Below are 14293 nucleotides of genomic sequence, written 5' to 3' on the forward strand. Positions count from 1 at the left end.
GGCGGTTTTGCCATAGCCTCGCTGTCGAGGAACGGGCAGGTGCCAGAAATCTGTCAGCCCGGGAAGAGAGGCGCTTGTACACTCTCGCCCGCCCGCCAACAGAGCCCCGCTGTATTGGAGCGGAGGTCTCCGGGAGGGGGTGAACGTCTCCGCGCCTCAGAGAATTGAGAATTCTCTGTTTTAGGGGTAGGGGGTGGTCGTTGTGAACAGGAAGTAATTTCTTTCCATCCTTATCCACGCACGCACGCTCACTCGCTCTCTTTGTCTGCGCCCTGATATGGAGTGACCAGCTGCCAGGGAATGTAGAGGGAAACCATCTGGACCATTGGGGCGGGTGGAGGTGGGGGGGGGGATCCCCTCCCCTCCCCTCCCCTCCCGCTGACGGGGCTGGAGAGGGACGCTGTGCTGGGGGGGCCGGGGGGAGCACCCGCGGGATCCTCGCCCTTACCTCACCCCGTCCCAATCCTCCACGTGCGTCCGTGCTTCCTTCGACCAACGCAGAGTTTCCTACGAAATACAAGCAAAAACCCATTTTTTACGCTAGCTTTGATCCAGGGGAGATTGAGTATTTGGATGTCGGATTTGACACACGCATCTACATTATCGACCACGGATGACGGTTCTCTTTGCATCTGCTGCTCTGTTTGCCATATGCAATGTAGTGGCCAAACTAGAGAGTTGAATGACTTCCTTTTTTGTTGCTCAGTTTCCTCTCTTTGGAGGAAAGTGATCTCATAATCACAAGACCAAGGCAACTTTTGCTCTTATAATCAAGGTTGTTTTTTTTTTTGTTTTTTTCCCTTTCTTCCATTCCCCTTCCCTTCGTTTTTTTTTAGGGGGCAGCCTGTAGCCTTGTGGCTAAGGTACATGACTGGGACCCAGAAAGGTTGGTGGTTCAAGTCCCGGTGTAGCCACAATAAGATGACCCTTTCCTGGAGCAATGCAGGGTTAAGGCCCTTACTCAAGGGCCCAACTGCTGTGAGCATCTTATTGTGGCTACACCGGGGATCGAACCACCGACCTTGCGGGTCCCAGTCCTTTACCTTAACCACTACGCTACAGGCTGCCCTGCCGCTTTAATTGTCAACAGCAAGTCGCTTTGGATAAAGGCGTCTAAAGGCTAAATAACAATCGTTGTATTAACTTTTTTAATGATGACAAATGGGATCTTGCCTGTTGTGGTTAAGCTGTGAAACTATTTGCCGTTGTTTTTTTTTTTTTTGTTTTTTTTTTAAATCTGTGTTAAACTGGACATACCCCCCCCCCCCCTTTTTTCCCTGGGGGGGGGGGGATGTCTGGGTCAATTCAACACACTATTGGCTTTTAGTGACACTTGGCATTTGGTCTTATAAAATAAAATAAAAAAACCCTGGGGAAAAAAAATTCTGTGGAGGTTAATCAGAGAAATGGGCTAAATTGTTTGTGTGTCAATTTGCTTCCATGACTCTTGCTATATCCTCTCTGCTACAGGTCAAAGAGAAATGGTATTTGTATCATTGTAAATGTCTTTACATTTGTACTCTGTTCACCCCAGAGTGCAAATGTAAAGGTGGCAGAGTTTAGAGTGATCCTAGTTTTGTTGATTTGCAAAAACAATCAACAATGTTTCAAAATGGATCAAATTTTCATTAAAGTTAGGTATTAATGTCACCAACGCCTCCAGGAAATTTGGTTGAGAAATGTCTTTGAGCAGGTCAACTTTTGCTTCTAAACAAAATGGTTAAGAATGCCCCTTGGCTAAAAACAGCACCTTTGCTACAGCTGGTCTTTGTAGATCAGTTCCTCAGGTGATGTGAGCCTGAACTTGTGACTTTGTGTTTCCCTGTGGTCGATGCACGTGTGTACTTTTGCGTGTGTCTCCTGTTTAAAATGCCACGCAAGGCTGATTGTTGGATTCTTTCAGAGACCCAGAGCGAGCGAATCGCTACACGTCTATTAAAGGTGACTCTAGGTAAGGCCCGCGGCGGGCACGGCGGTATGTTGTGGAGTCGCCGTAGTCTTGCTGTGGTGAGCTGGTGCTGCTGTCTCAGTGCGCCGTGTGATCAGTGGGTCGTGTGATCAGTGGGTCGTGTGATCAGTGGGTCGTGTGATCAGTGGGTCGTGTGATCAGTGGGTCGTGTGATCAGTGGGTCGTGTGATGAGTGGGCACACGGCTCTGGCCCTCAGTCAGCGCTGGAGCTTCAGTGTACTGCGCTGCTCGTTTCACTTTCCATCTGCGCGCTTCACATTTACTCGTTTTGTGTTCTTTCGTTCTTTTGGCATTTCATTTCCTAAACATTGTTCAAGGTAATTGATTAATGCGTTGATATCACATTCATTTGTGCCCTTCGGTTTATTTATTTGCTTATTCATTCATTCTTTAGTGCTGTGCTGCTGGTTTTCGTTCTTCTCCTCAAATCAAGACTGGCATGCTAAATCTCTGGCCAGTCAGTGGCATTAATGTATCAAATCGTCATCAGGTAGGAAAGAAAAGCAGCGGTACTTTTGACCTGAGGGGGCCAGATTGAATATCCCTGCTTTAGATAACTCATTCAGTGTCATTCACCACATAGATACCCTGCATTAACCATTTGAAGATTTTTAGATCTCAAAATTCTAAGTCAGTGTTCTAGAACTCCTTTGATTTCAGTTACCAGTAGTGATTATGTCAGAATTAGAATATTTAGTTCAGAGCATTCTAGTCACATATTTGTGTTGTTACAGCTTAAAGGGTTAAGTGTCCAGATTCTTGGTCCTGGTGTGTTGTGTAGTTTTTCAGCAGCAGTTATTTGCGTGCTTTCATCCATCTCCCACTGTATTTTGCTTTTTGTTTGTGCTTCATTCTTCAAAAGATTGTTTTTTTTTTTTGGGGGGGGGAGGGGGGTTTAACACAGATGTTTGAATGTCAATGAGTTTCATACGTTTACACACAGATACGCAGACAGCCCATCTGGGACCCGATGTTTTTGATATTGGTTTACTGACATCACCAGTAACAAAGCAGGCATTAGCGGTTGGCTGGCTGGAGTTTTTGCGTATCTCTGATGTCATTGCTTCTTGATTTTAATGAGTGAGAACTTTCAGAGATCTTGTTTTTTGGTATGCTTGTGGAGTGGGTGGGTGGTTAGGGGGGACTGGGCCCTGACAGATGGTCGGGAGAAGTAGAGCCTGCGCCTTTTTACCAACAGCTATTCGGCCCTTGAACATAGCATTACAGCCCAACGAAGAAGTAAAAAGAACATGACCCAACACTATCACCAATGTTTGGGCGTGTCCGCACCTGGATGTGTTTGGCCCACAGGACAGATATTGATGATTGGTTTGCAAGATTAATATTCTGTGTCCTCCTTAGGTGGTGACGGTGCTGAAATCATGTCCCCGTGTTAGTGTGTGTTTGTGTATGTGTGTGTTGTGTGCCTCCAGAGCTCTCTATGTGTGTATGTGTGTGTGTTTCATTCCTTTTGGCTAACTGTAGAGTGCTGTGTTTCTCCAGGCTTGTAATGTGTGACCGTGGCCCGTGGGTGTGTGCAGGATGGTCTCTGAGAAGGTCATCACACCCGTAGCATGGCACCATCCTGTTACCTGCGTACCTTTGCCTGTCTCCACCAATCCTGAAACCCCTGCCTCTGTGTGCCCCGCCCTCCCAGGCCCCCGGATCGCCGTCGTCGGGACGTTTTTGGGGCGGCCAACGGCACCCTGCCCCACGGGGCGGGGGGGAACGGGACCGGGTCGGAGGGGAACGGGACAGACGGGGAGCTGGCGGACCGAGAGTACCCCTTCTACGAAACCATCGTGAGCGGCCGTGAGTGGACCGAGATCCTGCACCTGCAGTCCTTCTCCGTGTACCGCATCGACATCCACGCCTGCAACCAGGAGGTGAAGCACTGCAGCGCCGCCGCCTTCGTCTTCTCCAGGACCAAGCCCGCAGGTCAGAACCACAGCCCAAACCCGCTCTCCACCAAGCCCGCAGGTCAGAACCACAGCCCAAACCTGCTCTACACCAAGTACACCAAGCCCGCAGGTCAGAACCACAGCCCAAACCTGCTCTACACCAAGTACACCAAGCCCGCAGGTCAGAACCACAGCCCAAACCTGCTCTAGACCAAGCCCGCAGGTCAGAACCACAGCCCAAACCCGCTCTACACCAAGCCCGCAGGTCAGAACCACAGCCCAAACCCGCTCTACACCAAGCCCGCAGGTCAGAACCACAGCCCAAACCCCGCTCTACACCAAGTACTCCAAACCCGCAGGTCAGAACCACAGCCCAAACCCGCTCTACACCAAGCCCGCAGGTCAGAACCACAGCCCAAACCCCGCTCTACACCAAGTACTCCAAACCCGCAGGTCAGAACCACAGCCAAAACCCGCTCTACACCAAACCTGCAGGTCAGAACCACAGCCCAAACCCCGCTCTACACCAAGCCCGCAGGTCAGAACCACAGCCCAAACCCCACTCTACACCAAGCCTGCAGGTCAGAACCACAGCCCAAACCCGCTCCACACCAAGCCCGCAGGTCAGAACCACAGCCCAAACCCGCTCTACACCAAGCCCGCAGGTCAGAACCACAGCCCAAACCCGCTCTACACCAAGCCCGCAGGTCAGAACCACAGCCCAAACCCCACTCTACACCAAACCCGCAGGTCAGAACCACAGCCCAAACCCGCTCTACACCAAGCCTGCAGGTCAGAACCACAGCCCAAACCCGCTCCACACCAAGCCCGCAGGTCAGAACCACAGCCCAAACCCCGCTCTACACCAAGCCCGCAGGTCAGAACCACAGCCCAAACCCCACTCTACACCAAGCCTGCAGGTCAGAACCACAGCCCAAACCCGCTCCACACCAAGCCCGCAGGTCAGAACCACAGCCCAAACCCCACTCTACACCAAGCCTGCAGGTCAGAACCACAGCCCAAACCCGCTCCACACCAAGCCCGCAGGTCAGAACCACAGCCCAAACCCGCTCTACACCAAGCCCGCAGGTCAGAACCACAGCCCAAACCCCACTCTACACCAAACCCGCAGGTCAGAACCACAGCCCAAACCCGCTCTACACCAAGCCCGCAGGTCAGAACCACAGCCCAAACCCCGCTCTACACCAAGCCCGCAGGTCAGAACCACCGCCAAAACCCGCTCTACATCAAACCTGCAGGTCAGAACTGCAACGACCCACTTTGTACCAAAGCCCACAGTCAGAACCAAACCGCAAGAAGCAAACGGAACCTCATACCAAAACTTTCAGCTTTGAACCACAACAAGAACCTGAACTCATACCAAAACCTTCAGCTTTCAGCCACTTCCTGAGCCTCCTCTCATTCCAAAACTTTCAGCTCAGAACTCGAATGCTCTCATACCAAACCCACTAATGACAAAGGGTCCTTTAAAATGACCCGTGACCTTATCTCGCTTTGTGACTGTACTGCTGCTTTAAGGTGATAAGTCAGTGGATAGAACTAAAACACACAAAGTCTCTCTCTGGGGCGACATGGCTCAGGCAGTAAGAGCAGTCGTCTGGCAGTCAGAGGGTTGCCGGTTCGATCCCCTGCCCGGGCTGTGTCGAAGTGTCCCTGAGCAAGACACCTAACCCCTAAATGCTCCTGACGAGCTGGTCGGTGCCTTGCATGGCTGCCAATCGCCGTTGGTGTGCGAATGGATGAATGAGAGGCATCAATTGTACAGCGCTTTGGATAAAGGCGCTATATAAATGCCAACCATTTACCATTTACCATTTGGTGCTTTTTCCCAGACAAAGTGGATGACATTCCGGGAGTGGTGACCTGGGAGCGGATGGATGGGGTGGAGGGCTCCGTGTTCCTGAAGTGGCCCGAACCCGTCAACCCCAACGGCCTGATCCTCATGTACGAGATCAAGTTCCACCTGAGCAACGAGGTGAGCGCCCGGCATCGCCCACGAGCAGGGGCACAGGACGGAGCGCCTGTCTGCCGCAGGAGTGTGTTTGACTGTGTGCTTTTGCTTGTTTTCTAGCCGGAGAAACACGAATGTGTATCCCGCCAACAGTACCGGGAGCAGAGAGGGGCCAAGCTGAGCAACCTGGGGCCCGGGAACTACTCCGCCCGCGTCCGAGCCACCTCGCTCGCAGGGAACGGCTCCTGGACTGAATCCGCCTCCTTCTACGTGCCCCAGCCCAAACGTAAGGAGTCCCCCGTTCCCCTCCTTCGCCAAATGAGCCAGAAGCAATGCTTACTGAGAGTGGAGGTCAGGTGATCGCTCACTGTCATTTCTTTCTTCTTCTTTCTGTGCTCTCCTTCTCTCCCTCTCCCTCTCTCTCTCCCTCCCTCTCTCTCTCTCTCTCTCTCTCTCTCCTCCCCTCCCTCAGCAGACTACGACAGCATGCTCTACCTGATGATCAGCATTCCCATTGGCGTGTTTATCATCATCGTCAGCCTCGTGGTGGCGCTCATAGTGGTCAACAAGAAGAGGTAAGCTCCTGCCCAGCCAATTAGAATACTTCATTCCTCCCTCTGAGTCTGCCTCTGCCCTCTGTTCCCTGCCCCCTGCAACACTCTTGAGTGTGTCTGAGCTGATGTGTTTTCGGTGGACGAGTGGACGTCCTGGAGTCATTGCGTGAGCTCCCTGTGTGACAGAAGGGCGGGTTTGTTTCCATAGGAACAGTGACCGGCTGGGGAACGGGGTGCTGTACGCCTCTGTGAACCCGGAGTACTTCAGCGCTGCTGAGAGTGAGTACTGAGTGTGTGTGTGTGTGTGTGTGTGTGTGTGTGTGTCTGTCTGTCTGTCTGTGTCTGTCTGTGTCTGTGTCTGTGTCTGTGTCTGTGTCTGTGTCTGTGTCTGTGCGTGTGCGTGTGCGGCTGACGGAGTCTCTCACTCTGTAGCGTGTCTGTTTGTGTGCGACTGTGTATTCTCTCGCTCTCCTGTGTGTGCATGTGCGTGCGTGTAGCCGGTGCAGTCTCTCTCTGCATCGTGTGTGTAGCTGATGCCTCTGTGCAGTCTGTGTAGCTGATACAGTTTGTCTCTACAGTGTGTGTATATGTGGCTGATGTTGTCTCTCTCTCCGTGTGTGCAGTGTACGTGCCGGACGAGTGGGAGGTGGCGCGGGAGAAGATCACGCTGTGTCGGGAGCTGGGGCAGGGCTCGTTCGGCATGGTGTACGAGGGCATCGCCAAGGGCGTGGTGAAGGACGAGCCGGAGACGCGCGTGGCCATCAAGACCGTCAACGAGTCGGCCAGCATGCGCGAGCGCATCGAGTTCCTCAACGAGGCGTCCGTCATGAAGGAGTTCAACTGCCACCATGTGGTGAGAGCCTGGCCCCGCCCTGAGTCATACTGGCCCCGCCCCCTGTGCACTGAGAGCTATACTGGCCCCGCCCCCTGTGTACTGAGAGCTATACTGGCCCCGCCCCCTCTGTACTGAGAGCTATACTGGCCCCGCCCCATCTGTACTGAGAGCTATACTGGCCCCACCCCCTGTGTACTGAGAGCTATACTGGCCCCACCCCCTGTGTACTGAGAGCTATACTGGCCCCGCCCCCTCTGTACTGAGAGCTATACTGGCCCCGCCCCATCTGTACTGAGAGCTATACTGGCCCCACCCCCTGTGTACTGAGAGCTATACTGGCCCCGCCCCCTCTGTACTGAGAGCTATACTGGCCCCGCCCCATCTGTACTGAGACCAATACTGGCCCCGCCCCCTCTGTACTGAGAGCTATACAGGCCCCGCCCCCTCTGTACTGAGAGCTATACTGGCCCCGCCCCCTCTGTACTGAGAGCTATACTGGCCCCACCCCCTGTGTACTGAGAGCTGTACTAGTCCCTTCCTCATGCCTGATAATTGTGGGCAACACTAACCCCGCCCATTTTGGTACCAAAGGCAACACCAGCCGTGTTTGAACAAAACAAAAAGCAATCATTTAAAATTAAAGTTAGAAACGTTTTTTTATGTCTTGAGTTTCAGCGATGGAAACTCAAAAAATTGTGAATTAATGTTGAAGGTGGGTTGGCAAGTGCTGAAATTACAAACTAGTCAGATTAAGACTTCTAATTCCTTAAAAATGCACCAATTTTTCTAATTTCATTTTAAGGTTGTTTAAGTAGTGTTAAACGCATTCATTGCCCGGAATGGAAAAAAAATACTAAAGCCTGTTCAAGAAAGAAGCTGTTGGTATAGTACGCCTGCTTATTTGCATTCTCTTTTCCGATTGGCCCAGGTGCGTCTGCTAGGCGTGGTTTCGCAGGGTCAGCCCACTCTGGTCATAATGGAGCTGATGACCCGTGGAGACCTCAAGAGTCACCTGCGGTCTTTGCGGTCCCAGGAGGTAAGGGCCCGCTCATTACAAAGTCAGATCTACCTTATTTAAATGAAGGCAAGTCACCCAAGGAGTTGCCTGATTTACTGAGTCTCACAGGGTGACTGGAGTCACTCGGTCTCAGCTGCTCACAGCCCTTCAGTCAGGGTTGCCAACGTCAGGGTGGTTCTTCATGTGTATGTGAATGCAGTAGAGGGGATCCACTAAATAGGTTTCTGCATGCACACCAAGCCTGTGGTTGTGCCTTGGCTAATACCTTACTGTGCTGTATGCCCAACCTGAGGAGAAATTCCCTGGGATTCATATCCTATCAAACGCGCAGACTCCAAAGCCAGCTTTCATCTCTGCTACAGAACACGTCCAGCCTGCCGCTGCCCCCGCTGAAGAAGATGATCCAGATGGCGGGAGAGATCGCGGACGGCATGGCCTACCTCAACGCCAACAAGTTTGTCCACCGAGACCTGGCGGCCAGAAACTGCATGGTGGCCGAAGACTTCACCGTCAAGATCGGAGGTGAGCGTTTTAAAAACGCACACAGACACCATTGGTGCCGAGTATGATTGGCTGATGGTGGAGCTTGATTGGGTAGCCCATAGTTAGACCACCCCACTGGAGTGGCTGAGTCCCTAACCTTTCGCTTTTTTTGTTGTATTATTGGTTTTGTTCCTTGCGATGCGCTTTGTTAGAGGCACACCATGTGGCGGTGGTGCGTTTTACAAGTGAAGCATGATAATTATACATAAGTACAGAAGGAGCTCGTGAGCCTTTGGAACCTTCCGGAGATTCCCAGCAGAGTTGTGTGCATTCGCTGACTTCGCCCCGAAACCCCCTTCTCTCCAGATTTCGGCATGACGAGGGACATCTACGAGACGGACTACTACCGGAAAGGGGGGAAGGGCCTGCTGCCGGTGCGCTGGATGGCGCCGGAGTCGCTGAAAGACGGCGTGTTCACCACCAACTCCGACGTCTGGTAAGAGATCGGCGCTCTCTCGCTACGCGGCTCCGGCCCCCCGCGCTCCTCCGGGCCTCAGGGGAGGAGCTTCACCAACGTTTCTAAAAATGAGAGCGTTTACCGTTCGTGTTTTTACGTACGACGATTGTTGTTTTTAATGCAACCTTGGCAAAGCCCGAGACACATTTCCAGAAATAGAACATTGAGTTTTCGAATCTTATGGGAGGGAGTGTAAAGAGCTCTGCAGTCTCGTCACCTTTAGCATTAGATAGGTTGATGGATAGATCATTGCGTTTACATAGATCTTTTCTAGACACTCAAAGCGCTTACAGTGATGAGGGGTAAACGTGCCTCAACCCCCACCGATGTGTAGCACCCACCTTGGTGATGCACGGCTGCCATTTTAAGCCAGAACACATCACACACCAGCTGAGGTGGAGGTGGAGAGGGAGAGAACAATGTTTTTGCCGAGTGAATCAGGAGATGATTAGGTGGCTGCTGGGCCAGGTTGAAAATTTAGCCAGGACACCTGGGAACCTCGGACTCTTCGTGAAGAGTGTCGTGGGATCTTTAATGTTCGGACCTCAGTTTAACGTCCCGTTTGAAAGACTCAGATTACGGCTGAGCGTTTGCCTCGGCTTCCGTGCGTGAACGTTACATGGGGCACTGCCGCTGTTTTCCCTCCTCATCAGGAGCCCTGCTCTTGTGAAAAGCCGCTGTCAAGCAGCTCCTTAATTCCAGCGTCTCCACAGGAAAGGGCAGGAGGGGGGTATCCGTGTGTTCTGCCTCTCCTTCCGTTTGCACCCCCACCCCCCATGTTTTGAAATTATAGGACAGTCACTGCCAGGAAACCACAAACCCCAACCCCCAACCCACATGCCCCCATGTTCTCCCCTCCTTTGAACTTGTATAGTTCAACACGATTAAAGCCCTCTCTCTTCTCTCCCTCATTCCCTCCCTCCCTCTCTCTCATCTCTCTCCTCTCTCTCTCCTCTCTCTTCTCCCTCTCTCCTCTCTCTTCTCTCTCCCTCCCTCTCTCTCCTCCCTCTTCTCTCTCTCCTACCTCTCTCTTCTCTCTCTCCTCCCTCTCTCCTCTCTTCCCTTCTCTCTCTCCTCCCTCCTCTCTCTCTCCTCTCTCTCCTATTCTTTCTCTCCTCTCTCTTCTCTCGCCTCCCTCTCCTCTCCTCCCTCTCTCCTCTCCTCCCTCTCTCCTCTCCTCTCTCTCTCCTCTCTCTCCTCTATCCTCTCTCTCCCCTCCCTCTTCCCTCTCTCCTCTCTCTCTCCTCTCTCCTCCCTCTTCCCTCTCCTCTCTCTCTCTCCGTCTTTCAGCCCTTCTCCCCCCACTGTTCTCTCACTACATCAGTGACCCTGAAGTGTCTCCTAAAATAAAAGAATACTTGAAGCACTCAGGCACACACACGCTCACACAAACACACGCACTCATACACGCACACGCACACACACACACACACGCACACACACACGCATCCACACACATGTGGCTTGGTCTTCTGATGACTCTTGATGTCCCCGGCGCTGTTAGCTACAAATCATTGTCGTAATGGCTTTCCTTTGAGGGCCCATGAGCGGCGACTGTGATCCACAGCCAGGCGAGAGCTAATGAACAGTCTCTGGCAACACTCCGCTCTTTGTGTTTCTATTTAGCGGTTCCACCACCCCCCCCCCCCCCCCCCCCCAGCCCCCCTTTCAGTCACATTTTCTCACAGGTCTCTGGGTCTCTTTCGCGTTAATGGACAACACATGGTCGGCGGAGCTCCGGACTCAAGTTCACTCGGTCTCTTCTGCTTGTTTCTGTTCCCCTGGCAACAGACTTATCTCACACCTTGGTGGGGATGGGCTGTTGACCCCCCCCCCCCCCCCCCCATTCTCCCTCGCAGATTTTGGCGAATGTTTTCGCGTTTCCTCCCGTTCTAGCTTTAGCATCTGGTATCGTTTTAGCACAAAGCGCTGCTACAGGCGCGGTGCAGGGGAGGCCGGATCTCGGCATCCTTTTTAAGGCCACTCATCGGACAAAAAAACCTATTCTGAATTTTACGGGCGGTAGCGGCACTGACGTATCCCAGCGTGGCTTGCAGTTTGCCGGCCGCGGCTCTGCGGTGTTAATAACCCTAATAACAATCGTTCTCCATTATGTCCTCTGTCTCTTTCTCAGTTGTACTCATCGGATTCCTATACGCTTCGCTTGATGAGAGGCTGTGTCGTAAACATGTAGATGACATTAACAGACAAAAACCCTGTCACACGCCCTCTCTTCCCTCTCTCTCTCTCTCTTTCTCTTTCTCTCTCTCTCTCTCTCTCTCTCTCTCTCTCTCTCTCTCTCTCTCTCACACACACACACACACACACACACACACACACACACACACACACACACACGCGCAGATTACATAATTTGAGGAAATACAGTAAGAAACCTCAGTTCCAGAATTAATTTTGAGTAGGGTTGACCACAGAGGTCACGGATGCTTAACTCTCTCTCCCCCAACAAGTCTCTCTCTCTATTCCCAAGTCTCTCCCTCTCTCTCTGTTTTTCTCTCTCTCTCTCTGTCTCTCTCAGCTCCCTCTCCCTGTCCAGGCTGTTTGGGGTTGCGCTGGTTTAAGTCTCTCTGTCTCCCCCTGCAGGTCGTTCGGGGTGGTGCTGGTTTAAGTCTCTCTGTCTCCCCCTGCAGGTCGTTCGGGGTGGTGCTGTGGGAGATCGCTACCCTGGCAGAGCAGCCGTACCAGGGCCTGTCCAACGAGCAGGTGCTGCGCTTCGTCATGGAAGGAGGCCTGCTGGACAAGCCCGACAACTGCCCCGACATGCTGTGAGTCCGCCCGCCATTCCCCCGCTCGGTCAAACCCATTCCCCCGCTCGGTCAAACCCATTCCCCCGCTCAGTCAAACCCATTCCCCCGCTCAGTCAAACCCATTCCCCCGCTCGGTCAAACCCATTCACCCTGCTACAGGTCAAACCCATTCCCCCTGCTACAGGTCAAACCCATTCACCCTGCTACAGGTCAAACCCATTCCCCCGCTCAGTCAAACCCATTCCCCCGCTCGGTCAAACCCATTCCCCCGCTCGGTCAAACCCATTCTCCCTGCTACAGGTCAAACCCATTCTCCCTGCTACAGGTCAAACCCATTCTCCCTGCTACAGGTCAAACCCATTCTCCCTGCTACAGGTCAAACCCATTCACCCTGCTACAGGTCAAACCCATTCACCCTGCTACAGGTCAAACCCATTCACCCTGCTACAGGTCAAACCCATTCACTCTGCTACAGGTCAAACCCATTCTCCCTGCTACAGGTCAAACCCATTCTCCCTGCTACAGGTCAAACCCATTCTCCCTCTTGAAAATGACCTGATTATTTAAAATCGAACAGTTTGTCACAATAATGAAACATGACAGTGTGTCCAGTACCCATTTTTACCTAGAAAAACATTCTCTAGATATTGATAAAATCACAAGTCTGAACAGAAAGTGTGCTGGTAAAAAAAAGAAAGGAGAATGAATAAAAACAAACCAAGGCAATATTATTTTATGACAACTAACATGACTGGGAAACCCGGCTGGGATGTTATCCAGATTCTCTCTCTCTCTCTCTCTGTCTCTCTCTCTCTCTCTCTCTCTCTCGCATAGATGAATATATATATGTTTCAAGGGATTCATCAATGTCTTCCCCCTGCTGGTTATAGCTGATTTAAGATTGTTGAAATGGAAATAACAGGGCCGAAGGCTTGGTGAGTGCCAAGGTGCAGTCCTCATATGCGATGGGGGAATCGTATTGGTTAGGCAGGCGTACTTTCAGACCATTTTCTCTCCGCTTACGACGTCGGCAGGTCTCACACTATGCCAGGTCACACGCTTTCATCCAGGTCTTCTGTGTTTCCATTCCCGTCGACCAATCCGGAGGCGGCTTCGCACTGCGAGGTCATACACGGAACCACCTCCCAATTGGTCAACGGGAGCTGAAAAGCAGAAGACCTCTCACACCCGATAAGTTCAAACAGACAGTGCCCAAATCGAGAGCACGGTAACCTGTCAGATCAGTCCGGGACAGCGCCTTGCAGGTAGTGAGAATTAAGATCGAATCTTTTTGTTACGGTTTGGATCCTGATCTGAAATAGGGAGCCCGAAAACCATATGTCTGCTCGCCTTCAAGATAGCGGTTGTCCGTTTTTTGGCGGGAGAGCAGGTTTAACGGAGCAGCCTGAGAATTCCCGAGGAGTGACGGTATTCCCGTGGTGAAATTGGCCGGCGGGGAGAAACGTGCTCCTGCGCTAGTATTTGTGTTTCAGACGGGTGCCAAACACTCTGACTCTCACCTTTGAAGACGGAACGCCTCCTACATGTGTGTAGCCCCAGGGCTGGGCCATGACTGGGGAACAGGGTTATTCACCTGGAGGCAGTGTGCATGCACTCACTCACATTCCTGTCACACTCGTGCACGTACTCTCTCTCTCTCTCTCCCTCTCTCTCTCTCTCTCGCTCTCTCTCTCATTCTCCCTCATTCTCTCTCTCTCTCGCTCCCTCATTCTCTCTCTCTCTCTCTCTCTCTCTCATTCTCCCTCATTCTCCCTCATTCTCTCTTTCTCTCTCTCTCTCTCTCTCACATTCTCCCTCATTCTCTCTCACGTTCTCCCTCACTCACATTCTCCCTCATTCTCCCTCATTCTCTCTCTCATTCTCCCTCATTCTCTCTCTCTCTCGCTCCCTCATTCTCTCTCTCACACACACACACACACACACACACTCACATGCATGTACTGTCTTTCTCCCTCATTCTTTTTCACACACACACTCACGCATGTACTCTCTTTCCCCCTCATACTCTCTCACACACTTGTATGCATGTACTGTCTCTCTCTCCCTCATTCACTTTTTCACACACACACACACACACACACACACACACTTATGCATGTACTCTCTTTCTCCCTCATTCTCTCTCACGCACTCATATGCATGTACTGTCTCTCTCTCTCCCTCATTCTTTTTCACACACACACACACACACACACACTCTTATGCATGTACTGTCTCTATCTCTCTCTCTCAATCTGTTTCTCTTTCACACACGC

At 52.0% G+C, this 14293-nt stretch overlaps 1 protein-coding gene across 1 annotated transcript in view; it reads left to right on the forward strand.

Annotated features, from left to right (window-relative positions):
* igf1ra (insulin-like growth factor 1a receptor) overlaps nt 1–14293 on the forward strand; it is a 99880-nt gene that overhangs the window by 76571 nt on the left and 9016 nt on the right. Inside the window, 10 exon segments of the mRNA XM_061222819.1 lie at nt 3627–3907; nt 5724–5866; nt 5963–6128; nt 6318–6417; nt 6605–6675; nt 7020–7249; nt 8160–8267; nt 8612–8771; nt 9099–9228; nt 11901–12035. Coding sequence (XP_061078803.1) covers nt 3627–3907; nt 5724–5866; nt 5963–6128; nt 6318–6417; nt 6605–6675; nt 7020–7249; nt 8160–8267; nt 8612–8771; nt 9099–9228; nt 11901–12035 — 1524 coding nt within the window.

Source organism: Conger conger, chromosome 15, assembly GCF_963514075.1.
Source record: "Conger conger chromosome 15, fConCon1.1, whole genome shotgun sequence".
In the NCBI taxonomy this organism is placed as follows: domain Eukaryota; kingdom Metazoa; phylum Chordata; class Actinopteri; order Anguilliformes; family Congridae; genus Conger; species Conger conger.